The following is a 27025-nucleotide window of genomic DNA, read 5'->3' as shown; positions in this document are numbered from 1 at the left end:
TCCTACCTCTGTACACAACCCATCCCAGAGGCCTAACATCTCCATACACTCCTGTGTAGAAACCATCGCTGAGGCCTAAAAAACTCCATACTACCCTTGTACAGAATCCATTCCTGAGACCTAACATCTCCATACTACCCCTGTACAGAACCTATCCCGGAGGTCTGAAAACATATCTACTACCCCTGTACACAAACCATCCCAGAGGCCTAAAAAACTCCATACTACCCTTGTACAGAACCCATATCTGAGGCCTAAAAAGTCTATAGTACCCCTGGACACAATCTATCCCTGAGGCTTAAAAACTCTCTACAACTCCTGTATACAAGCCGTCCCTCAGGCCTAAAACTCTATACTACCCCTGTACACAACCCATCCCAGAGACCTAAAAACACCATACTACCCCTGTACAGAACTCATCACTGAGGTCTAAAAACTCCATACTACTCTTGTAAAGAATGCATACCTGAAGCCTAGAAACTCTATACTACCCCTGTACACAACCCATCCCTGAAGCGTAAAAACTCTATAGTACCCCAGTACGTATCCCAACCCAGATGCTAAAAGTGCTATACTTCTGGATGCAACCCATCTCTCAGGCCTGAACAATTCTCTACTACCCCTGTACACAACCTATCCCTGAGGTCTGAAAACACATATACTACCCCTGTACACAACCCATCCCAGAGACCTAAAAAAACACCATACTACCCCTGTACAGAACCCATTCCTGAGACCTAACATCTCCATACTACCCCTGTACTGAACCTATCCCTGAGGTCTGAAAACACATCTACTACCCCTGTACACAACCCATCCCAGAGGCCTAAAAAAAACACCATACTACCCCTGTACAGAACCCATTCCTGAGACCTAACATCTCCATACTACCCCTGTACAGAACCTATCCCTGAGGTCTGAAAACACATCTACTACCCCTGGCCACAGCACATCCCTTATTCCCTTGTCTCTTCTTTGTGATACTCACATATTCATCTGTCCCATTTGGCCCAGACATACTCGGAGAGCAATGCCGCTCTGCTAGATCTATTTCTTTGGATATATCTCCCACGGCGTGTACTAAGTGCGCTTAGGTATGGTACTTGGCTCTATAAGTGTCTTCGCACCTCCAACCTTAAGTTTGCCCATATTTGCTACTGGCTGTGTCAGAGCACCAGTGGGAAAGTGGAGTATCTCGTTAAGCAAAGTAATCCAAAGTAATCCACTTACTGTGACACTTAGTAGTCGGTGCAAATAGTGGCCTGCCAAGCAAATATCCCACAACTGCCTTCAGGGTCCAAAAAACCAAAACCAGGAGACTTGGTCCAGCCGCAGTCGGGGGTGGACGGGTGTAGGTGGGCCTGCTCTTGGTTTGGTCTTCACCTGGGGCATGCCCGGGCGCGACCCACGCTGCCAGACTCGATGTGCGCATTTTACAGCGCATCGTCTGGCCGGCCCCACTCACACACAGGCTGTACTCTGGGGGACGAAGTCCGACCCCAGGGACTTTGTTGCTGGCAAAGTCAAGGCCCCGTTGCCGCTCAACTCTACTGCGCTGCAGGACTCGATATGCGATTTTACAGTGTGTTGTCCGGCCGGCTCCGCCCACACACAGGCTGTACTTTGTTGCTAGCAAAGTCAATGCTGTTGATATATCCTTATGTGATAATGAAGGAAAAGGTGACTCTGCAAAAAAATATATTGGCCTGGGAAGACATCATAGGACCCGTTTATATGTTAAATGCATACAGTTAGGTCAAGTACATTATTCAGGATACTGGACCTTTTGGTCTAGTAACATTTTAATGATTTTTCCAGGCCTGCCCTGGCCATAACCCATCCCTGGGGCCTAAAAACTTGATAGTACCCCCGCACACAACGCATCTCTGGTGCCTAAAATCTCCTACCTCTGTACACAACCCATCCCAGAGGCCTAACATCTCCATACACTCCTGTGTAGAAACCATCGCTGAGGCCTAAAAAACTCCATACTACCCTTGTACAGAATCCATTCCTGAGACCTAACATCTCCATACTACCCCTGTACAGAACCTATCCCGGAGGTCTGAAAACATATCTACTACCCCTGTACACAAACCATCCCAGAGGCCTAAAAAACTCCATACTACCCTTGTACAGAACCCATATCTGAGGCCTAAAAAGTCTATAGTACCCCTGGACACAATCTATCCCTGAGGCTTAAAAACTCTCTACAACCCCTGTATACAAGCCGTCCCTCAGGCCTAAAACTCTATACTACCCCTGTACACAACCCATCCCAGAGACCTAAAAACACCATACTACCCCTGTACAGAACTCATCACTGAGGTCTAAAAACTCCATACTTCTCTTGTAAAGAATGCATACCTGAAGCCTAGAAACTCTATACTACCCCTGTACACAACCCATCCCTGAAGCGTAAAAACTCTATAGTACCCCAGTACGTATCCCAACCCAGATGCTAAAAGTGCTATACTTCTGGATGCAACCCATCTCTCAGGCCTGAACAATTCTCTACTACCCCTGTACACAACCTATCCCTGAGGTCTGAAAACACATATACTACCCCTGTACACAACCCATCCCAGAGACCTAAAAAAACACCATACTACCCCTGTACAGAACCCATTCCTGAGACCTAACATCTCCATACTACCCCTGTACTGAACCTATCCCTGAGGTCTGAAAACACATCTACTACCCCTGTACACAACCCATCCCAGAGGCCTAAAAAAAACACCATACTACCCCTGTACAGAACCCATTCCTGAGACCTAACATCTCCATACTACCCCTGTACAGAACCTATCCCTGAGGTCTGAAAACACATCTACTACCCCTGGCCACAGCACATCCCTGAGGCCTACAAATTCTATACTACCCCTGTACAGAACCCATCCCTGAGGCATACAAACTCTATACTGCCCCTGTACAGAACCCATCCCTGAGTCTTAGAAACATCATACTACCCTGTACACAACCCATCCCAAAGGCCTAAAAACTATATTCTAACAATGTACAGAACCCATCCCTGAGGTCTAGAATCACTATACTACCCCTGGACCCAACCCATCCCTGAGACCTAAAAACTTCATACTACCCCTCTACTGAACACTTTCATGAGGCCTAAAAACTCACAACCCATCCCTGAGGTGTAAAACTCTATACCACCCATCCCTGAGGCCTAAAAACCCATACTACGGGGGGGGGGGGGGGGGGCGTGGCCGGCTGCGCAGTGGAATGGCCGCTTTCTGAGCGCGCTCCGCCGGCCGGGAGAAAATCCTTAAGTAATCCTGCACTTCGAGTGGGTCTTCGACTGCCGGAACCTGTTGAACCCTGAGCTGGTGGTGCTGGGTCCCCATCGTTGCATTCTCGGTGCACCGCCGTCATGCCTGAGCCGAGACGTACACCGGGTTGTGGCCTGGCCGCGTTCTGGCGTCACTGGGCGGGCGGAGCTGTAATCGAGCCCGCGGTCGCTGACGCGGCGAGGGCCTGGTGCCGGAGTGCTGGGCTCCCGCTGCCTCCAGGAGATGATGCGGATAGTTGGCGGACTTTGACATCAGCGCGGGAGGAGAAGCTCCATTGGGAGTTCGCCTGACTGTGCGGCGGCTGGGAGGATCGGCCGGTGGCGTCCCTTCGGAGCTCTGGGACGTGCGGACCCCGGGTGTGCTGTCGGTGGCGCCCGCGACTGCTGGCGGCCTTTGCGCTGCTCGGGGCCGTTCCGGCCTTGGTGGAGGCGTCGCTGTAGCGGTCGCTCCTGTGCGGCGGAGGCAGCAGGGGGGGTCAGCGGGGGGGGCAAGAAAGATCGTGAGCTGCTGATGTGCCCCCGCGCTGTGTAGGGTACGCATCTGAACACTGTGAGTACCCTTAGGCCACCATTTTGTGAGCTGCTTCACTGGCCCTGAGGAACTCTATGAAGACGAGGCGGGGCCCTTGTTGTTACTAGTGCCTGTACCGTTCCGCTCCAGAGGAAGTGGTTGGGGGTGCTCACTGGCCTTGTATGTGGTGGCACTGTGCTGGTTTCCTGACGTGGGCTTTGTAGGGGCAAAATTATCTAAAAAAAAGGCTGCGTCTAATGAACTGGGTCCGTGTGGCGCAGGGGAGCGCTCAGGAGGAACTGTGGGCGATGCTTGCTGTGTTGATGGGGTGCTCACTGCAGTTGCTGGACTTACCAATGTCACATGTGAAGAGCTTGTAGACCTGGTGGACATTGCAAAGTTTTAGGAGTGATGCTGCCCCGCTGGGGCTGTGAGACATTGCTGTGGAAACCTGGCTGACTACCTTTGCTGTTCTGGGCTGCTTGATCCTTTAGGTGGGGCGGGGGATGTGCCTTGGGCGGCTTTGGAGACCTAGCGGTGCATAGAGCAAGCTGCAGTAATTTCAGACATTGCTGTAGCGTCTTGGGTGTACCATCGCGCTACTGCGACACAGGGGACGGGCGTTTGCCTGTTGCGTCAACAGGTTGATTCTGGTTTGGACCTCCTGGCTCAATCCGCAGCACCGATACAATCATGGGCAAACACGACACCAAACAACCGAAATTTAACTTTGACAATAAGCGCACCTCCCGCCATACCGACTTGGAACATGACTCAAAGGCTGTGGATCCTCATGACTCTCATACGGAAGACCATGGGGGAGACCTGAGATCACTCATGTTAGAGATGAGATCCAGCCTTCGTACCATAGATACCAAGCTAGACAATTTAACTGCGCAATTGGATTCAGTCAGGTCGCAGGTGTCGATGCACGAGACTCGCCTGGATGCCCTGGAAAACCGACACACGGAGTATCACGAATTCCAAGTTGAGACGAAGGAACAGCTACTCCACATGGATAAACTTCTGGGGGTCATCAGAGCTAAAAACGAGGATTTAGAAGCGAGGTCGCGACGCAGCAACCTTCACATCACGGGGATTCCGGAGACGACGGCCATCTCTAAAATGGAGACCTACGTAACGGAGCTGCTGCACGAACTGTTCGATCCTCACCTCTCCCCAGTCTTTGTGGTGGAAAGAGCCCACAGGTCGCTGGGCCAGAGGCCGCCTTTTGGTGCCCCGCCCAGACCCATCATAGCAAAGCTCCTAAATTGTCAGAACAGGGACCTTATCCTCGGGAAGGCAAGGGAGAAAGGCAAGATTACACACAAAGGGAATGCCATCTCCTTCTATCCAGATTTCACCCCGGTGGTGCAAGCGGCGCAACGTGAATTTATTCAAGTAAAGCGGATTCTCTTGCTGGCACAAATCCCGTACTCAGTCAGTCAAAATACTGTATTCGGTTAATAAAAACCATAAAAGCATGCTATACATGGAATTAAAAAGAAAAAGAAAAAGTTAAAAGAATCAATTAGCAGCAAGGTAGGGTCATCACAGATCAACAATCCAAGATATAATATATAGAGAAGGCCCTACAATCCTAAAAACCAAATAGTTTAAAATGAAACATGCAGTCAATCACATTATATCCCTCAAGTTCATAATCTACACAGTTATAATCATTTATTCTTTATGATCTTTATTGCAGCAATAAGAAAACCAGCTATGCTAATCATCTCCACAACATTAGACAGCAGCTGTAAATGCATGATTGACGGTCTAACCTGTGAAAAACCTTTATCTTTTAAAATTGGAAGAATATAGCGCTTCCGAATGTGCAACAGATGTTCACAGAAGGATATAAAATGTATTGTGTCCGGCACAGAGAAATAATCACAAGAACATACACCTAAATACTCCACCTTTCTCCATCCCCGGGGTTTAATAAAAAGAAAATGTAACTGATTAAACCTAAATCTTGTTAGGAGGAAACGGTGGTTAGGATTAGATACCACTGTCAAGTATGGTTCCACTGCCCGGGACGTTTTTAATAATTGATGGTCACGGACAGTTACTTTTATCAGCTCCCTTTCTTCTCTCTCCATAGAGACCATACGAAAATAGGAGCGTTTAACCCACTGCAAATCACCCTTAACTATTGTGGCTGGTGAGTTAAATAACTCTGGCCTACCCAGCTTCATCAGCAAACCTTTAACATGACACAACCAGGGGATATGGCTAGCATGGTCTAAAGCCAGACAGTCATTTAGTATCTCCCGGTTGAAGTCTAGTTCAGGGTTTAACCAGATTGTAATCCATTTCAGGAGAGGTGCTAAAGCAATTTGGTCCTCAACGAAACCAATTCCTAGCTCTTGATGGATTATGTAAGTAGGTGAAGAGTGTGGCACCGCTAACAGGTTCCTTAAGAATTTGTTCTCCACCACTTGGATTTCGCTTGCCTTGAGAAAGCCCCAGATATCCGAGCCATAAGTCGCAATGGAGATGCATTTTGCACCATATATTTTTAAGAGGGCTTGTATAGGTTTTGCCCCTAATTTGCGTGCAAAGGCAAGTACTGCAGATGTGGATCGAGCCAGAACATTCCTCTTAGCGTGTAGTTGCGGTGACCAAGTGCCACGTTCATCGAATAAGACACCCAAATGGGGAAAGGTTGTAACCCTACTAATCACGTTCCCCTCACAATGAAGTGTTTTGACCTTTTTGGGCTTAATGCCAGTTATCATTATGTGTGATTTGGTGAAATTTACACTCAGGTCTAGGGATTTCATGAAGGTGGCGAAAGAATTTAAAAGAAGTTGTAGGCCAACCGCAGTTCTGGATAATAAAGCAGCGTCATCTGCATAGAGGAGAGCCGGGATCAATCGCGCACCCACTCGCGGAATGTCTTTACAGGCTTGCCCTAAAACTTGCTCAAGGTTGTTGATGTATAGGGAAAAAAGCAAAGGGGCCAAAATGCACCCCTGCTTCACACCATTTGCGATGCAAATACTCTGAGTGCGGTTTCCCTTTTGGTCATACCTTACTGTGGCAGTCAGGTCTCTGTGTAGGTCAGCAAGAAAATAGACGATGTTTTTATCAGTGCCTAAGTCGAGGAGTATTGACCAGAGTTTTGACCTATTTACTCGGTCAAATGCAGAGGAAACGTCCATAAACGCCAGGTAGAGTGTTCCCTTCCTGGCGATAGTATACTTCCCAATTAACAAATGCAAATTAAGGCATTGATCAATCGTGTTAGATTCAGCTGACCATGTGGTCAGTCTGCCAAGTATCACCCTTCCAAGGATCTTGATTGTAGAGTCAATGAGTGATATTGGTCTATAACAGCTTGCGTCCCCTCTATCTCCCTTTTTGAAGATAGGGACAATTACTGATTCTGACCATAACTTTGGTAGTTCTTTTTTACAAGCGGAGTTAAAAACTTGGGTCAATATTTTCGACCAAAGCGTTATATCAAACTTAAAAAGGTCAACCGGGACACCATCTGGTCCCGGAGCTTTGTTGCCAGTCATTAGAGCTATAGCCTCGGCGACTTCTACCTCCGTAAACAACAAAGAATAAGTTTGAACTTAGGAGGTAGAGGCCAGTGAACCATATGCACCATACATGGATTTGAAGTGATTAAACCAATCCTGCTCCTGAATATTACAGGCCAAGGGGGAGACGATGGACTCTTGAAAAATTGGTTTATTAACAATGTCCCAAAATCTGGCGCTGTTTTTAATGACATCAATGGATAATAAGTAATTCCATGCCTCTTGTTTGATCTCGTTTTTACGCTTATAAATTGCCAATTTGTATGTTTTTCTTAACGCTGCTATGGCAAGCCTATCTACTGGTTTAGATTTTAAAGCCACTAGCAGCTTTCGATGGGCAATTGAGCAGTCGTGATCAAACCATCTCTCACCTTTAAATATGCGTTCCCTAACCGGGCGTTTAAGATCAGAGGCCACCTGGGTGCAGATTTTGGAGTATGCTATACGGACGTCCCGGTCTGTTGATTTAGCATCTAAACAGAGATTCATCTCATTACCAACTGTATATAACCAATTAGCCTGAAAATCTCCCGGTATTATCGTACACCATTTAAGTCTACGAGCTTGGTCAGAAGGTTGAAGATCCAAGATACGAACCGAACTATCCGGTTCCTGAGTTTTTTAAAAACCTCCCGCCAAAGTCAGACTAATAGGATTGTGGTCGCTATACGCAGACCACACAGTGGTGTAATCCTTAACCCAAGGGGTCAGAGCAACACTAATGTAAATATAATCAATAGTGGTATGTGCACCCCTACCTTTAAAAGAGGGTATGTCCTCGGCCTCTCGGCTTATATTGGGGTAAAATAAGTCGTGGTCTGCCAAGAGGCTATCCAAAAAACCGCCCTGCGAAGTATGTTCAAAATGGATTTCTGAATGATCTACAGGACATAGACCATCCAAAACATAACAATTTTGGCAACAACAATGTATGTTAAAATCACCTAAAACAATAACCGAATAGGGGGTAGGTTGTTTCTTGCTATAAGAGTCAAGAAAACCGCTCAGACTGACCAAATGTTCATTGATAGTAACTTTATCAAATGAATTATAAAAATTAACAATAAGCAAATTTAAAACATTGGGGAAACTAATCTGTACCACTAAGCAATTTGGGGAGCCTGAATCCAGTTTGCAATGGCTACCTGCCACTTTTAGGGAAATCAATGTCATGAGTCCACCCTTCGCCCTACCTATGGCGGTAGGTTTAGCTAATTCCATGTAAATAGAGTAGCCATCCAACCAGAAATTATTATCAGTATCCCAGGTTTCTTGTAAACCTATAATACAAAATCCACTTAAAAAATCAGTCCACCTTGCATCGTTGGATTTATTTTTAAGACCTGGTATGTTCCAACTTAGGATTTTGGTACATGAACCCGGGTTACTTGGGGTCACCTGTATGAGTTTGCCTCGACTATTCATACAGCCCCCTGCATCCCCTTCATCGCCTACAGAGCATGGGGATAGTCAGTCATTACTATCCAGCTGATTAAGTGGGGCAAACCTGTTTGGGTTTGCAAATCTGCTCTCCAGAGTACCGTGGTGAACGGTAGTATCCTCTGGATAGCCTTGAGTTGGAGCCCTTAAATTCTATCTAAAAGACCGAAAGTCTTTATGCAAGGGGCGAGGAGCAAGACCAAAGGCACCACTACCCACTCTAGGTCTCGGTGCCCCCGTGCTGGCTCCTAACCTAATGCCCATATCAGGTGGATAAAAAAAAAACCAAAGGTAAGGCTTTGATCCCGCCTCCAAGCCTATCATAGCTCCCCTGAATGACCCAACCCGCCACCCCTGGTCGATCAAAATTAATCACAATACAATCACCATCCTTAGTCTTTGGACCACACCCCACCCAAGCCACCCGTCTTGCCATAATAACATGTGTTGAGGCGCCTAAACCTCCCTCAGAAGCTCTGCTGCACCAAAACCTCACTTTCCGAATAAGCTCATCAGTTGACTCTGTGCTATTACATTTAAGAGGAGGTACCCCTACTAGTACCGCTACCAAGGGGGAAGCCTCGGTTGGCAAATCCAAAACTGTATGCGTAGTAGAAGCTCTTGGAGTTAATAAAGGAGGCCCTGTGGGGGATGATATTACGGACTTCGCTGCCCTGAGGCTACTAGTTCCTTTAAATAAGGTACCTGGTTGAACACTGTGATCAATAGAGCTAATAATAGGCTCCCTTAGTGTTGGTTTCGTTATAGTATCTGTCCCAGTACTCATACTACATGTAATAGAATCACTCCTAGCTTCCGCAGCCTCTGCTGTATTAGAACCCCCCACATTGGTACTATAAACCAGACTCCCACTCGTACTAAGGATTTCTAGTTTAGACTCAATTTTGCTTAACCTTGCCATAACACGGTCCAAGCCGGATTTAATACATTTAGTAACATCATTTTTTAGCGAATCGACAAGATTGTCAATGTGTGTGAGGACTGAGTCCAAGTCTATATTAGATAAGTTAAAGGGAGGAGGTCTGTCCATAGGACGTTGATCCGCACATGTCCTCCGCTGGAGAAATCTTTTGGTAACTGTGCCGGTTTTGATAAGTTTTTTCCTCCCAACCTTAACAGGAACTACAGCCCCCTCACTTTGTAACATCATACCTCCCGTATGCTCCATTCCCCTGCTGGCACCAATTGAAGGAGCAGGTTCAGAGTTGTTAATGGGCACTGCTTGATTTAGGCTTTGATCGATGGGTAAGCGTAAGCCCTCCTCAATGGCAGGAACAGATATTATATCAGACCCCATCCCCAGCTGGGCCTCCACGTCTTGAATTTCATTTGTTATTGCCCCAACAGCGGTAGTCAAATATGTCATAATGGAAGCACAGTTGCGAGGAATTTTGGCCTTAGACTTCATAGAACAGCAGAGCACAGATCCTTGCGCTTACCCATTCCGGCGGCCAGATGTAAGAGAGAGGGCCCGGTCCGGTCTTGTCCGGGCGTGGACGGGCCCGCCCTTTGCCCGGGCTTCGCCCGGCGTCCGCCCGCGTCGCAGGAGGCGCGAGTGGTTGAAGAAGCGGGTGGGAGTAGGAGGGGCCGCCAGTCAGTCAATCTGCTTCGCGCCTCACTGCACTCTGGAGCTTAGAGTCCTGGAAATCCTGCGATGCGTCTCCCGCGAAGCGGGAGGCGCGAGTGGTTCAAGTAGCTAGTGGGAGTAGGAGGGGCGGCCAGTCAGCCAATCTGCTTCGCGCCCCACTGCACTTTGGCGTTTAGAGTCCTGGAAATCCTGCGATGCGTCTCCCGCGAAGCGGGAGGCGTGAGTGGTTCAAGTAGCGGGTGGGAGTAGGAGGGGCCGCCAGTCAGCCAATCTGCTTCGCGCCCCACTGCACTCTGGAGCTCAGAGTCCTGGAAATCCTGCGATGCATCTCCCGCGAAGCGGGAGGCGCGAGTGGTTCAAGTAGCGGGTGGGAGTAGGAGGGGCCGCCAGTCAGCCAAACTGCTTCGCGCCCCGCTGCACTCTGAAGCTTAGAGTCCTGGAAATCCTGCGATGCGTCTGAACTGGGTCCGTGTGGCGCAGGGGAGCGCTCAGGAGGAACTGTGGGCGATGCTTGCTGTGTTGATGGGGTGCTCACTGCAGTTGCTGGACTTACCAATGTCACATGTGAAGAGCTTGTAGACCTGGTGGACATTGCAAAGTTTTAGGAGCGACGCTGCCCCGCTGGGGCTGTGAGACATTGCTGTGGAAACCTGGCTGCCTACCTTTGCTGTTCTGGGCTGCTTGATCATGTAGGTGGGGCGGGGGATGCGCCTTGGGCGGCTTTGAAAACCTAGCGGTGCATAGAGCAAGCTGCAGTGATTTCAGACATTGCTGGAGCGTCTTGGGTGTACCATCGCGCTACTGCGACACAGGGGACGGGCGTTTGCCTGTTGCGTCAACAGGTTGATTCTGGTTTGGACATCCTGGCTCAATCCGCAGCACCGATACAATCATGGGCAAACACGACACCAAACAACCGAAATTGAACTTTGACAATAAGCGCGCCTGCCGCTATACCGACTTGGAACATGACTCACAGGCTGTGGATCCTCATGACTCGCATACGGAAGACCATGGGGGAGACCTGAGATCACTCATGTTAGAGATGAGATCCAGCCTTCGTACCATAGATACCAAGCTAGACAATTTAACTGCGCAATTGGATTCAGTCAGGTCGCAGGTGTCGACGCACGAGACTCGCCTGGATGCCCGGGAAAACCGACACACGAAGTATCACGAATTCCAAGTTGAGACGAAGGAACAGCTACTCCATGGATAAACTTCTGGGGGTCATCAGAGCTAAAAACGAGGATTTAGAAGCAAGGTCGCGACGCAGCAACCTTCACATCACGGAGATTCCAGAGACGACGGCCATCTCTAAAATGGAGACCTACGTAACGGAGCTGCTGCACGAACTGTTCGATCCTCACCTCTCCCCAGTCTTTGTGGTGGAAAGAGCCCACAGGTCGCTGGGCCAGAGGCCTCCTGTTGGTGCCCCGCCCAGACCCATCATAGCAAAGCTCCAAAATTATCAGGACAGGGACCTTATCCTCGGGAAGGCAAGGGAGAAAGGCAAGATTACACACAAAGGGAATGCCATCTCCTTCTATCCAGATTTCACCCCGGCGGTGCAAGCGGCACAACGTGAATTTATTCAAGTAAAGCCGATTCTCTTGCAGGCACAAATCCCGTACTCACTGCTGTACCCAGTGAAGCTAAAGGTATCAGTCGATGGGACGTCCCACTTTTTCACTGATGCGAAATCTGCACTCAAGTTTGCTAAACACGTCGGTGGGAAACAGAAGAAGGGCATCGAGAAGATGATGGGAGGGCGGAAGCTAACTTAAGTGACAATGACTAATATGGGTATAACATAATCCGTGCTCCGGCCGATAGGATTGTGTAATTGGGAGACTTGCGCATTGCCGAGAGAGATACTGCCAATTGTTCTGCAGCTCTTTTCCACATCATTTCAGGTTATGCAGTGTATTAGTGGTTTTGTGCAGATAGCCTCACCCGCAGTATTCCTGGCCACCTTGCGTACAGCAAGGAAGTACGCCAGTGTTGCTGCGCCCTCATGGGAAGGATCCCGATTGTCATGCTGTGGGTTGCATGCTTTGTTTATTTTAGGGGGGGTTTGCTACAACCTGTTTGGGGGGTTGGAGTGGGTGGAGGGAAGGGGGTAGTGCTTATGTTATTGTTTAATGCCAGTGTTGGAGGTACGCTATGGGCAAAACTATATTACAGCTGGTTGAAGTCGGGTCTGGTGGCTCAGTGGACTAATGCGTCTGCTGCAGGGGCCTGTGTTCGACCTCATGGTCACAGGTTCAAATCCCGGCGGGTCCACTCAGCCTTTCATCCATCTGAGGTAGATAAAATGAGTACCATTGAGTTGGGTAACAATAAACATCTGTTATTCAGCGCCAAGATACCCGTAGTGGTGAACGTGCGCTTTACAAATACACGTGTTTATGTTATGTTTTTATGAAGTATCACGCCGTGGATATATGCAAGACAACTGGAATAGTAAACCTGGTTAATGTCTGTTAACACTCTAAATTGCCTCACTTGGAACGTTCGTGGGCTCAATGATGGTAGGAAATCAAGACTGGTTCATGCCTATTTATCACGCCACAACGTAGACCTATGCATACTGCAAGAAACACACCTGAATGTGACACCGTCACAGAGACTCCGTCACAACCGATGGGGACATGTATATTCTTCGGTATATTCTAACTATGCACGGGGTGGCTGTGCTGATTAAGAAGGGGCTAGACTGGAGGGAGAGGTATACACAGGGCGACCCTGAGGGCCAGTATGTTTTGGTGCAGGGACTCATATGTGGTGTTCTTGTGACTATTGTGGCTATATATGGCCCCAATGTCGACTCTCCGGATTTTTTTCATAACATTTGGTCCAAAATTAGAGCAGCTGGTTGTTCGACTGTGTTATGGGGAGGAGACTTCAATGCTATCCTAGATGATACACTTGATAGGAGGGGAGCTGCCCGCACCTTGCACCCGGCGGCTAGAGCCATCCTGGGGGCGATAGTGGCCGATGGGGATCTTATTGACATATGGCGCGAAAGGCATCCCCAGCTGAGGGAGGGCACCTGCATTTCTGATCACCACAATTCATGGTCACGTCTGGATTACTGGTTGGTATCCCGGGATGTCGCCACTTAGTCTATAGATGTTGCGCACATGCCCAGATCACTTTCGGACCACTCTCCGTGCATGTTGCGGCTGGCACTCCCCGACTCACCAAAGAGGGTTTTTGCCTGGCGTCTCCCACCTCAGGCTCTCCTAGACGAAGCCTTTAAATAAGAAATTAGGTCCGATATCATCGAATACTTTGATCTGAATACGGGCTCGGTGGATACCGAAGCCTCACTAAGGGAGGCTTTTAAAGTAGTAATTAGAGGTAAATGTATTGCCAGGCAGGCGGGTGTTTTAAAGGCAATAAGAGGGACACTTGCCTCTATGGAGACCAATATCAAGGCGCTAGAAGAAGAATTCTATGCAACAGGGGACCCGACAATTACTGACTTGCTTAAAGCTAAACTGTTAGACTACTCTGAGGAGGCGCAGCGGGAGGTCATGTTTCTGGGGAAATACGCAGAGGCCAGGAGGTATGGGGAGGGTGACAAACCGGGTCGTACGCTGGCAGGTATGATAAAGGCAACCAGAGCCGCAACATTCATTCACGAGATACACTCTGCAACAGGCGAAGTGATTAGAGGAACGGGGGAGATTTTGACCTCCTTTTCCGACTTCTATACCAATCTCTACAAGGCCACACAGGAAGACTGCCCTGAGGGTACGCAATCATTTTTAGAATCAATCGCACTAGCCTGGTTCAATGACAACCACAGACAATACATGGATCTCCCATACACTGCTGCAGATGTTGCACAGGTTATAAAAAGCTTGACCCTTGACAAGGCCCCCGGCCCTGATGGTCTGACCACATCTTTTTATAAAACCTATGTAGAAGAATTGGCGCCAAGGCTGCTGGAGGTTTACGGGGAAGCCCTGGAAACGGGAATATTGCCCACTACCTTGAGGGAAGCTATAATAATTACTCTGCTAAAACCAGGAAAATCAGACTCCGAGTTGGATTCGTACAGGCCACTCTCCCTGATAAGTGTAGATGTCAAAATATACGCGAAATTGATTGCTAATCGACTGCAGACACTTCTGCCCATGATTGCACTTACTGACCAGTCGGGGTTCATTCCGGGGCGATCGACGTCGCACAACCTACGAACCATTTTTTCAGTATTACATTATTTGCATCCCGACGTCCACGCTGCAGTAGTGTTTCTAGACGCTACAAAAGCTTTTGACACCCTGGAGTAGCCCTATCTGTTCACCATCCTGGGTCGTATGGGGTTCAGCCCGCTTTTTATTAGCAGTATACAGCTACTCTACACTTCCCCCAGCGCTCGGATAAGGGTAAACGGGCTACTCTCTGATCCATTCCCAATATCGCGAGGCACTAGACAGGGATGCCCCCTTTCTCCACTATTGTTCGCAATAGCAATGGAACCACTCGCTGCGCGTATCCGCCAGCATCACACGGCACGAGGTATAGGATTTAGATCCAGATGCCTTTTGATATCGCTATATGTGGATGATGTAACTCTCTACCTTATGAACCCGGAGTACAATCTGGACCCCGTTTTGCAGGAATGTATACGGTTCGGAGGACTGGCTGGGATATCTATCAACTGGTCAAAATCGGTTGTCTTCCCCTTAACAGAGGGCACGCCAAGATCCGATTCCGAGCACCCACTGAAGTGGGAAGTAGAAGCAGTAAAATATTTGGGAATATGGATTAGTCGGGACGTGCAGGAAATTTGGAATCTAAATTATGGAAGAGCCATGACGTGGCTGGAGGAGAAGGTCAAAATATGGACAAAACTTTCCCTGTCCCTGACTGGTAGGTTGGCCTTAGCTAAAATGATTATCCTACCCAAGTTTCTGTACTTGTTCACGAATGTTCCGATTCCTTTAACGTCGCATTTCTTCAACACTCAGGTCACATCTCGTCGCGCTGGCGTGGGCGGGTGGGCAGGCGAGGGTATCCTGGGACATGCTAACACTCCCACTGCGCCAGGGAGGCATGAGTGCTCCGGATATGCGTTTATATGCGCTCAGGCCCAATACCTGCATTTCTGGGTACACCCGACACCCTTCCAGCCTCATGTGGCGGTAGAGCATGACGCAGTTGCGCCCACTCCGCTTAAAGTGGCAATTTGCAAACCTGCTAGCCGCCCAAAGGTTAACATAGATACCGCAGGCACGCTGAGATGGGCTTGGGAGGAGCTGCGTAAAAGAGCGGGGGTCCCGCTGTTGTATGCCCCGTCGTTATTACTGACGCAAAATCAATTGCTACCATGCGTCGTAGATGGGATTGACAGGTCCCTTGTGCAAAAATTGCATCTTCATACCTTTGCTGACTTGTTCCCTGATAATACTTTCAGTCCCCCTCCTTTTGCAGACAGTGACTGGGATGTGTCTTTTTCTGAGCTATTCTTGTATCATAAACTCCGTGCGACATGTAGAGCTCTTAGCAAGGACTTTCCGAGAGCACTGCCGGTTCTGACTGCTCTGGAAAATGTAGACGGCTCTCCATCCCCCCGTAAGCTGGTAACACGGATCTATAAGAACATGCAGGATTCAGCCCCTGTGGTCTGCCCCAAATCCCTGCAATACTGGAATGATGAGCTGGCTACCCCGCTGACCGAGGACCAGTGGAGGTTCTGTTGCGGGCAGCTCACTGAGTTGTCACCAAACTATAGGTTAAGATGAATCCATTTCAAGTTTCTGCACAGATTTTATAGAACACCTATTGGTCTTCATAGGATGGGGCTACGTGCAGACGATAGATGCTGGAGATGCGGATTTTCCTCTGCCACGATTTTGCACATGGCATGGGAATGCCCGAAATTAATAGATTATTGGACTAGGATATTTACCTCAGTGAATCAAATAGTTGGAAGGTCCGATTTGCCATCTCCCATAATAGGACTATTGGGATTTGTTAAAGACACCCTGCCAAAATGATTTAATGGGTGTTGGAGGTTTTTGCACCCACAGACAGCCAACCCCACGTTGTGTACAACCTTTCGTCGTGCGCAGCGTGGGGTGGCCCCCCACCCCTAGGCCTATTACGTCACTGGGACCTCATCCCCAAGGGCCCAATACAATAAAAAATGGTTGGAGTGCATACAGCACCCCTACTGAGGCTTATTAGGCCCCAGGGACCCCATCACCTGGGGACAAATACAAAGAAACAGAGGAGGGGACCCTCCCATAACTGCCTTGGGGGCCAAATCTCATGGGGCCAAATATAATGAAAAATGGAATGAGTGCCGCATGGACCTCTTCCGTTTGCCAATTTTGGCCCAGGGGACCCCATCCCCTGGGGCATGTCTAAAATATAGGTGGGTGCCTCGGTGGCCACCCGGAGCAACAATCGACCACAACGTTAGGGGCTGCGAGGGGTGCCTTTGAAGGCTCAGTAAAGGGGACCATGCAGCCCCACTCACCTTTATTGCACATTTCGACCCCGTGGATGGGCTCCCCGGGGCCTATATTGGTTTGTATAGGGGCAGCAGCATGGCTGCTCCCCTTAAGGAATGCGGCCTAGTGGTATGGGCTCCCTGGAGTCAATACTGGCTTGGGAAAGGAGGGGCTGTGTGCCTCCTTAATTTAATAATGCGTCCCCGGGGCACTACATGGGCCTTTGGGGTAGGCCCCACTGACGCACCCCTCCCCGTATATTTGTTTTCAAAAAGGCAGGCTGCCTTTTTTTGGGGTGATCCTGCGGGATCAAAGCAAAAACTGCCAATTGTTTTCAATTTTGGCCTGGGCGGGGTCTCTCTGGGTCGTCCCCACCGGGCCTAGGAGGGCATGGTATCCTTACCCTGCCCCCTTATTTATTTTTTAAACTTGAGGGCAGAGACTTAGTCCCTGAGTCCTGTAATGCCTTCCAGCAACATTTTTCTCATGTTGCTGACCAACAATCAGAGTGCTCGCTCCTCTGGGAGTCTGACTCCTGCAGGAGCGAATTGGCCCAAAGGTAAAATAGCTCCCCGGGCCAATCAGCAAAACAAACGCCTTATCTATGGAAAGCAATCCTAAATATAACTGTCCAGTGGCTACTTCCACTGGGTCATTTACATACATACTTATTGATACAAATACAAAAAAGCCATACTTATAGATATATATTTTATGTATACACACACACACACACACACTAATATAAGGCACTTACTTACAATGTAACACGTCCCTCCTGATGTACTTACCTATGATTTAACATCCCTTGAAGTAACGCCTCTAATGTAATGGTAGCATGCCCTTTTTTATTGCTCTTCCTCAGGAATAATAGGTGGCCGATAGGGCAGTAATAAGCAAGATCATATGGGTTCAGAGGGGGCTTTTTCAAGTGAGGGAGGATCTGACTGTTTTAAGGGGGTTTGAGAAGAGCAGTGGCTAAATGAAGAGTTGATGATGGTTAGCAGGGGTGACAAGGCTTCCCCAGTCATCTGCTTCACTTTACAGGATGGAATGTCATTGTCTCCTTATGAACTGACCTTCAGGGATTAGAGGCTTGTGGCCGAGCCATCAGCAGAGGGGTTGGTGAAGGTCGATGGTTTCAGTGTGATGAAGGAGTTGACAGCTGGGGTGATGTCTAGTGGTGTTGAGTCATGTTATCTTCCCATTGACTCAGAGGTTGGTTGCTGGGAATGTTTGCATACAATAGATACTTGTTGGAGCAGAAGTGGGGTTTACAGAATGCTTGATTACCATGAAATATTTTTTCTGCTGTTGGAGGCTTTATTGATGACGGATTTATAGGTAAGTGGCTGCAGTAGAGGAGATCCCTGGTGAAGTGTTTCCACTGCCTCTGAATATTGCCAGTGTATCACTCCCCCAAGGTGCCTTTCAGATGATCTTAAGGCTTGAGAGATCTGGCACTTTCTAAAGATCTCTAGCTGGACACCAGTGCATTTGCAGACTAGAGGCCAGTCACTCATGTGCTTTCCCTGAGGAGTTTATCACCTGCCAGGTTGATGAGAAGATGTAAAGCCCTCTTGTAAGGCTACCCACCAGATGCAGATGATAGTGCAGCACGAAGACCGCCACCATCAAGTGGTCAGTTAGGTTTCCATCTCTTCATATCCAGCTCGACCTCTTTCAGTCTTTGACACTGTTTTGACCACTGTTGCCTTACATGGCACCCTCGCAGTCCAGATGCACTTTGAAAGCACCATCCACTGGAGTGGTGTGGCTCACTGGTTAGAGGCGGCAGACCCGGAAGCAGAGGTCGGTCCGGGACCAGGGTTCGATTCCCGACGCGGCAAGGTCTTGGGCCAAGGTCAGCGGACTCGATAATTCTCGCCTCGGTGCCTACTCTAACCATGGATCCCACTCAGCAACTCTGGGCAATAGCTTGCTTAATCTCCACTTACGGCCCCATCAGCGCCGGGGATGCTTGTCTTCACCTTGGAGATGCCCAGTAGGGACCATCTCACAGGGAAAGCCAGGATGGGTTCCCCAGCGGTATACAGCGCCGGGACGCCCCGTTGCTGGGGCAGCTGTGCGCTTTACAAGTATACAACGTTTACATTTTACCTGAAGAACAGAACTCAACTGGTCCTGATGATTTTTCTCCAGGTCTCAGACCATTCCCATCTCCTGCAGTGTTTCATAAGGCTCCATCCTCTCATCTCGGTTCTGCTCATTGCTCCTTTGTAGGGGCGCCAATGAGGTGAACTATAATAGGGTCCTCTCTCTAACTACATGAGGGGTTGTTGCTGAGTTTCTTGGCTAAACTCCCCATGTATGAGGCGGTAAACTCTCTAAAGGGGGTGGTCTCTAGCTGTAAGGAGGTGGCTTCTTTGTATGCAAGTGTTGCTTCCACCAAGTATAAGTTGTCTTATCTCAAGGTATAAGGGGTGGTCCCTTAACGTATAAGGTGGTAGTACCCTTACGTATAGGGGGTGGTCTCTCTGGGTAGAAGCAGTTATACAGTGTATTCTTTCCAGAAAAGGAGGGGTTTGTACCCAGGGAGAAAGACTGCTTTAATCACCAGCACCTTTATCTAGGTGAAAGTGGGACTCCTGCCAAGAATAAGAGGTTGTTTCTGCATAGGCGGTACATCCATGTGCAGGGGGGTTTGTCTGAAGTATTGTGTGTGAGCTCGGCATCTACAAGGAGTGGTCTTTTAAGTTATACCGGAGATGCCTTTCCAAGTGTAAAGGGGTGATTTTTACAAATAAGGGACTTTTTTCCCCAGAGATATAGGGGTGCTGTCTCCAGGTTGAACAAGGCGTTCTCCAAATGTGTGCGGTGTTATCTTCAGTGTAATGATGACGTATCTCCTTACATATGAGGGTGCTTTTTCAAGGTATTAACGTATGCTCACTCCACATGCTACAGGTGTGTTTATGTCTGTGTGTGCGCATGTGAGTATGTGTGTATGTGTGTACACTTACACACATCCTATGCACAGCTGTTATTCATTGGCCTTCAAGAGTTTTACAGCCCAGATATAAGTTGTTGAAACACCCAAAGAAATAGTCTCTTGAAGTTCGCGTTCTTACATGTGATGCTTGCATTGTGTCTCTTTTGAACAGGAGACAATTCTAATACCTTATTCAGCGAAAGGAATCATTTGAAGCATTCAGAGGCCACCCAGCATTATTTGAAGCATCGTGAGAACACAGAGGAGAAGGAAAGCGCTGAAGATGCCAGCCAAGGTCAGAACAAAGCAGCAGGAATAATTTTTCTGATTATAATAATCACATGGTTTAAAGTTAAAATAAATAATGAAAAAGAATGACAGTAAAATAAGAAAACTTATCCTACGAAACAAAGAAAGGCAAGAGAAAATAAAAAAATTAACAAATTCAGTGCACATGAGGCCTGGTGTGCTGACCTGACTGGATAGCAGCAATGTAGCCCACAGTAGTTTGTCTTTGGGCCTCATTACAATGCCGGTCCGACGAGTGTCCAACCGACATCGTAGCGGGAATGGGACCGCCCAACAAGAAGTCGGAGGTCCCACCCGCCGAATTACAATGCAACAGCCAGCACAGCGGTCGTAAACATGCCATTTACTATTGTGGCTTGCGCTGCCGACCGGAAAAGGGCCGTAGTACAAACCGCAATATGTAAAGGGTATGTTTTCAAACATCTACGTGGTGCCTGGCACATAGTGCATGGTCTTTGGTGGGGCACCTGTAAGTCCAGCAACACACATGGCCATCCCCTGGCAATGGAACACACTCCCATAGAAAATAAACAACTTTATTATTCTATTTTAAAATGTTTTTAATGTTTTTTAGTTTTTTAAGCAGTTAATGTAAGATTCATTGTTATTAAGCTATTAAATGACTTTGAATTAGATACATCACTTTCTAAATAATTATTAATACATCTTTAATTTGTTTTGTTTATCCTCTGAGGCGGAAAGCCGGAGGACTGCATTTTGCTCCTTGTTTTTAAATCTTGTACTTCACTGTTTTTGATTTAAAAAAAGCATTGACCTCACCTGCATTGAAAGCGCCGGCTCACACGCGCTAAAGCAGCCCTCCTAGACCCCCCCTAATACAGCGACATCCAGCGCTGACACAGGGTAAACACCCATACCGCCATCGCGGTTCGAAGGCGGAGCCACGCCCACTGCGAGGCCATGCCCACCAGGACACCTACAAAACGCTGACTGAAAGCGCGACGCACTATTGTTTTGTTTATCCTCTGAGGCGGAAAGCCGGAGGACTGCATTTTGCTCCTTGTTTTTAAATCTTGTACTTCACTGTTTTTGCTTTAAAAAAAGCATTGACCTCACCTGCATTGAAAGCGCCGGCTCACACGCGCTAAAGCAGCCCTCCTAGACCCCCCCTGATACAGCGACATCCAGCGCTGACACAGGGTAAACGCCCATACCGCCATCGCGGTTCGAAGGCGGAGCCACGCCCACTGCGAGGCCACGCCCACCAGGACACCTACAAAACGCTGACTGAAAGCGCGACGCACTATTGTTTTGTTTATCCTCTGAGGCGGAAAGCCGGAGGACTGCATTTTGCTCCTTGTTTTTAAATCTTGTACTTCACTGTTTTTGATTTAAAAAAATCATTGACCTCACCTGCATTGAAAGCGCCGGCTCACACGCACTAAAGCAGCCCTCCTAGACCCCCCCTGATACAGCGACATCCAGCGCTGACACAGGGTAAACGCCCATACCGCCATCGCGGTTCGAAGGCGGAGCCACGCCCACTGCGAAGACACGCCCATAACACTCACTACAAATGTGTCGACCATACCAGCGCAGCGGACGAGCGCAGCGGGAGCGCCGTTTGCGTGCCGAAGGCGCGCCTAAGGCAAGCCCGTCTGCGCCCGTCCGCGCACGGCCGGGCCTAGGGCCAGAACCCCTGTCGGACAAAGCTGCCTTTAAGGTAAGCTACTCACGTCGGGACCTCTTAAGTCTCAGACCCACCATCGCTACTTCTTGTAAGTACGTTCATGATCTTGAAGGTCCATTCACCAGCTGCACCTTTTGCCACCCAGTCCAGCTCAAACTCCTTAACCGACCTTATAGGCCCTCAACCCTTAAACTCGCCACCCTGAACTGTCGCTCTCTCCCCAAACACGCGCTGTTAATTAACCATCTCATAGAAGACCATGAGATCGACGTTCTGTTCCTGACAGAAACGTGGCTCTCCTCTCACTCGGACTCAGATATGGTCCTAGCTACTCCCCCGGGCTTTCTTATTCAGTCCCTACCTCGTCCCTCCGGTAGGGGTGGTGGTGTTGCCATCATCCATCGGGATCATTTCCCCTGCAAAACTAACGATGCGCACGTCCTTGATTCTGAAAGCCTTCAGTTCACGATCAAGTTGGACCCGACGAACTCACTATCAGGCCTCTTAGTCTATCGCCCCCCGGTCATCCAGGCTCTTTTTCCAATGCTCTCCTGGATACGGTAGCATCGCAGGCACACTCCACCACCAACTTTACGATACTAGGAGACCTGAATATTCATTTTGATGACCCTCTAGATACAGGGGCAGCCGACCTGATCACAGACCTCGCGGCCTACGACCTCCACCTCCTAAACTCCGGAGCTACACATAACAAAGGTCACTTGCTGGACCCGGTGTTCACGAGCACCCCCACCATGCAAGCTAGTGAGTCCCTCCCCCTCCCTTGGACGGACCATTTTTTAGTCTCCTTCCAGCTACCAGGAGTCTTCAGTAAACCTCACAAACCTCCCACTTATACCAGGGACAGGGCATGCTCCAAGCTCCCCACAGAAGACTGGGCCAGGACCCTGAAGGCAACTACCCCTTCTTATTCTGAAGACCCAGTTATCGCTGACAGTAATTTCAGAGAGTGGATTGTCACATCCCTAGACTCCATACTCCCCTTTAGAACCCGGGAGGATAAAAACGGGAAACCAGGATCCGCCCCATGGTACACCCCGGAACTTCGGATGCTACGCAAAAATTGCAAGAAAGCTGAGCGGCAATGGAGGAAAGACTGGCAGTACGCTAGCAAGGAAGATTACCAGAAATCAGTGAGAATATACAAATCTGCCCTTAAACGCACCAAAGCCTCCCATTACGATACACGGATAAAAGACTCCACCAACTCAACAACGGAATCCTTCCTTATCGTAAAAGAGCTACTGAAAATACCAGCTCCTCCATCCTCTAACACCCCCCCGGTAGACCGAAGCAACGAACTAGCTACCTACTTTAATGACAAAATCGCCCGCATTTTAGCATCCCTTCTCCCTCCCTGTCTATCAAGCCACATGGACAATGAAACCCCCATCAGTCAGACAGGAAACAGCTTGCGCCCCCAACTAGCGACGTTTAGGGCAGTAACCAGTAACGAGGTAGATGTAACCATGGCCAAAATGAAAAGCGGATCACCTCTGGATCCCGCACCTATTAGATTTCTCAAAACCGTAGCCCCAGTCATCGTACCAACGATCACGGAGCTTATAAACAGTTCGCTCGCCCAAGGCTCTGTACCCGCTAGCTGGAAGAGTGCAGTAGTTAAAGCACTCCTAAAAAAAACCCAGCTGGACCCAGCAGATATGGCAAACTACCGGCCAATCTCACTCCTCCCTTGCATTAGCAAAGTAGCCGAGAAACTGGTCAATGGACAACTGTCACATTTTCTCGAGGTAAACAACATCTTACGGCAATCCCAAACTGGGTTTCGCCCTGGCCATGGCACAGACACCGCCCTTCTTGCCGTCATCGAGGAGGCAAGGCGCATTTTGGATTCAGGAGGGTCAGTGGCAGTGATCCTCCTGGATCTTAGTGCAGCCTTCGACACAGTCAACCATTGTGTCCTTCTCCATCGGTTGGCGGCAGCAGGGCTCACTGGGGCGGCGCTCAGGTGGATAGAGTCCTTCCTTGCTGGGCGTTCGTTCCAGGTATGGGATGGCAATCACCACTCGACCATCCTCCCCCTCACGAGCGGGGTTCCCCAGGGGTCGTCTTTAAGCCCCATGCTTTTTAATGCCTATATGGCCCCTCTCGAAGATGTGGTGACCCCCTTCGGGATCAAAATAGTGAGTTATGCTGATGATACACAGCTGGTCGTCTCTCTATCCCAACTGGACGACCACCCGGACAATCTGGCAAATTGCCTCACGGAAATTCACAGTTGGATGTGTGAAGCATCACTTAAATTAAACGGGTCAAAGACCGAAGTTATGCTCATGGGAAAGCAATGGGCGACTATCCCCCCATCGGTTTGGTCAGACGTGTTCGGGGAAATTCCCACCCCGAAACAAGAAATCAAGACCCTTTGAGTCTGACTGGAACCCGAGCTTTCAATGAAAACGCAAGCGTCCAAAACAGCAGGTACCTGCTTCGGGCTTATGCGCACCACCCGCAAGATTCTCCCCTTACTCCCGCCCACATCTAGAAAACTCCTAGTCCAAGGTTTAATACTGGCACGGTTGGACTACAGCAACATGGTTTATCTGGGAGCCCCAGAGGCCACCATGGCTAAACTTCAACGCACACAGAATGCAGCAGCCCGACTACTTATGAACCTTCCCTCCAGAGTATCAGCCAGACCAGCAATCAGGGCCCTGCACTGGCTGCCAGTGCGCCAAAGGGTGGAATTTAAGGCCATGTGCACTGCACACAAATTGATGAATGGAGTTGGCCCTATGATCCTCAGCGACCTGGTGACTCCTTATAAGGCCCCCAGATCCCTTCGGTCTGAGTATGAGCGACTGGCCAACATCCCCAAATACAGAAAGACACGGACTGGAGGCCGACGCTTCTCCGTGAAGGCATCTGCCGGGTGGAACTCCCTCCCCCGCACCCTTAGACTGGAGCCCAGTTATCTGATCTTCAGAAAAAAACTGAAAACGCTTTTATTCCCAAAATAAAGTCCCTTCTCTTTCTTCCCCTCTCCTCTGGATAATACAATCAATATAGCGCGGGGATGCCTTCGGGTCACCAGGCGCTCTACAAATCGTTAAAAAAATAAAAAAAATGTAATCTATAATTCATCTTTTATTTAAATATTAGTTTTCTTATTTAATTGAATGTATTGGAATTAATTAAATGTTTAATTCAAAATTGCATTAATCATCCTGTGGCATTTTAAATTTTATTCTAGATTTTAAATAAATAGATAAAATGTGTTTACTTTAACCTTTAACATAAACATATTTATATTTGTTCTTTCAAGTTTAATAACCTTTTTAAATTCCGTATTCATTAACTTAGGGAGAACTGTGGGGGTGGGGAAGATGTTCTTATGGTAAAGTATAGGGAGAATGTAACACGTTTATTAAAAGTAAACAAAAAATAGCAAAAATATTTCTATGTTAAATATTAATGTAAGTTATTGTATATATTTATGTTCAATATAAAATACGATCAAAAATTCAGTATTCGTTCACATTTGATATAAATATTTCAGTAATTTAAATATATGTGATGTGATTTACATTGGTTCTTTTAAAGGGTTATTAAAATATTTAACTCATCTAAAGAAATGTGTTTGTTTATTACGCATTAAAATTTATAAAAAGTTATGCGTAAAATTAATTTAAATTAATTGTATTATGTTTTGTTAAAAATTAAAGTGACATTTATTTTTAAATGCCAAAAAGGTTATTAATATTTTTTTATGATGACAAAAGGGATGCCAGCCTTGTACCACAGGTGATGGAGAAACTCTTTGAAACAGGAAGGGTTTGAGAGGCTTTATTGAGGCTGGTACCAGTTCAGAGACGAGGGGTGGTGATGTCCAGGTATCAGTGGGATCTGCTGTGCAAGTTCACTCGTTACTCAGGACAGTGATTGAATCCCAATGCCCATTGCATAGGGGAATAAACATCTTGTAGTGGCTCCAATTGGCCTACTCCGCCCTTGACATTTTCTTCCATCCCTCACTCTGAGGCCTTTGTTAAGGCCCATTTCATGATCTGACCTCTGACAAACCATCATGAAAATGTATCTATTAATTCTGCTCAACCTCATCTCAAAAAGAAAATGAAATAAATTCATAGGGTATTTAAATACCGAAACCCACAATTAGGATTTGAAATGATCTACTTGCGTTTTTCTAATAGGATATCACACTCTTAATTCCAACAATATCTTGAGGATGGACGAAGAGTTGCTCCCTGGCTCGATGGATCATTATAGCTCAGAAGGAGGCGAGAGCAGCACTGGCCTGCGCTTAGGTAAGTAGGACTTTGTAAGCGAAAATTCGTTTTGTGCATGAATCAAAGAATTTGTATTGAAAAAAGTGCAAACTGAATCATATCCAGCATCCTTAGGTACCCAATAGCCAAAGTGCAGCATGGAGGTGTGGAAGAGCAGATGTTTAGATGTGCACAGGCGTGCTGTCACATGTAATGTAATGTAATGAGGTGCTTATATAGCGCTCTATCACCCAACGGGTATCCTGGCGCTTAAAAAGGAGAGTCCCCACCAGAAGTTAATAGGGGCAGCCGAGGTGTGAAACAGGAAGTGAGGAAAAGAGAGATAATTACTCCAGCCTAGGGAATAAAAACGTTTTCAATTTTTTCCTGACATCCATAAGACTTTGGACCTGACGTAGATCCAAAGGGAGAGTGTTCCATAGCCGAGAAGCAACGGCAGAGAAGGATCTGCCACCTGTTCTGGACCGCCTGAACATGACTACATTCATCAGAAATGCAGAAGGAAGGTTTCTAGTTGGAGAATACCAGCTGAATTTTCTTTGCAGGTTCTTAGGGCCCATTCCATGAGCTGCCCTAAAGACAGTGCATAGAGCTTTGAATTGAATTCGCTGGTGGATCGGCAGCCAATGCAAATCTCGCAAGGCTAATGTGGGTGAGGTCCCTCGCTGCCTATTTAAAGCGAGCTTCGCTGCAATGGCCTGTATTCTGTACAGCTTCCCGATAAGGGTGTTAGGCGCACCCAGATATAGAGAGTTGCAGTAATCAAGTCTGCTGAGAATAAATGTATGTTACTTAATGCCACTGGCTGGAGAAAGTAGGAGCCTTTTTTGCAGGTGTAGAAAACAGGGGCACTCACTGAATATTTGCAATGAAGCAGTACTGAAGGATTTCCATTTGCTCCACTGTGTGGTATTATTGTCTACAAGACC

At 48.0% G+C, this 27025-nt stretch overlaps 1 protein-coding gene across 3 annotated transcripts in view; it reads left to right on the top strand.

Moving 5' to 3' along the window:
* LOC146859484 (uncharacterized) overlaps positions 1 to 27025 on the top strand; it is a 115944-nt gene that overhangs the window by 52101 nt on the left and 36818 nt on the right. For all 3 annotated transcript variants that reach the window (XM_085650213.1, XM_085650215.1, XM_085650214.1), the window contains 2 exons: positions 20020 to 20142; positions 26001 to 26114. In XM_085650213.1, the coding sequence (XP_085506339.1) occupies positions 20020 to 20142; positions 26001 to 26114 (237 nt within the window). The remainder of the gene's footprint in view (positions 1 to 20019; positions 20143 to 26000; positions 26115 to 27025) is intronic.

Source organism: Triturus cristatus, chromosome 3_2, assembly GCF_964204655.1.
Source record: "Triturus cristatus chromosome 3_2, aTriCri1.1, whole genome shotgun sequence".
Lineage (NCBI taxonomy): Eukaryota > Metazoa > Chordata > Amphibia > Caudata > Salamandridae > Triturus > Triturus cristatus.
Note: the sequence above shows the minus strand (reverse complement) of the source record. Positions and strands in the feature narration are given on the sequence as shown.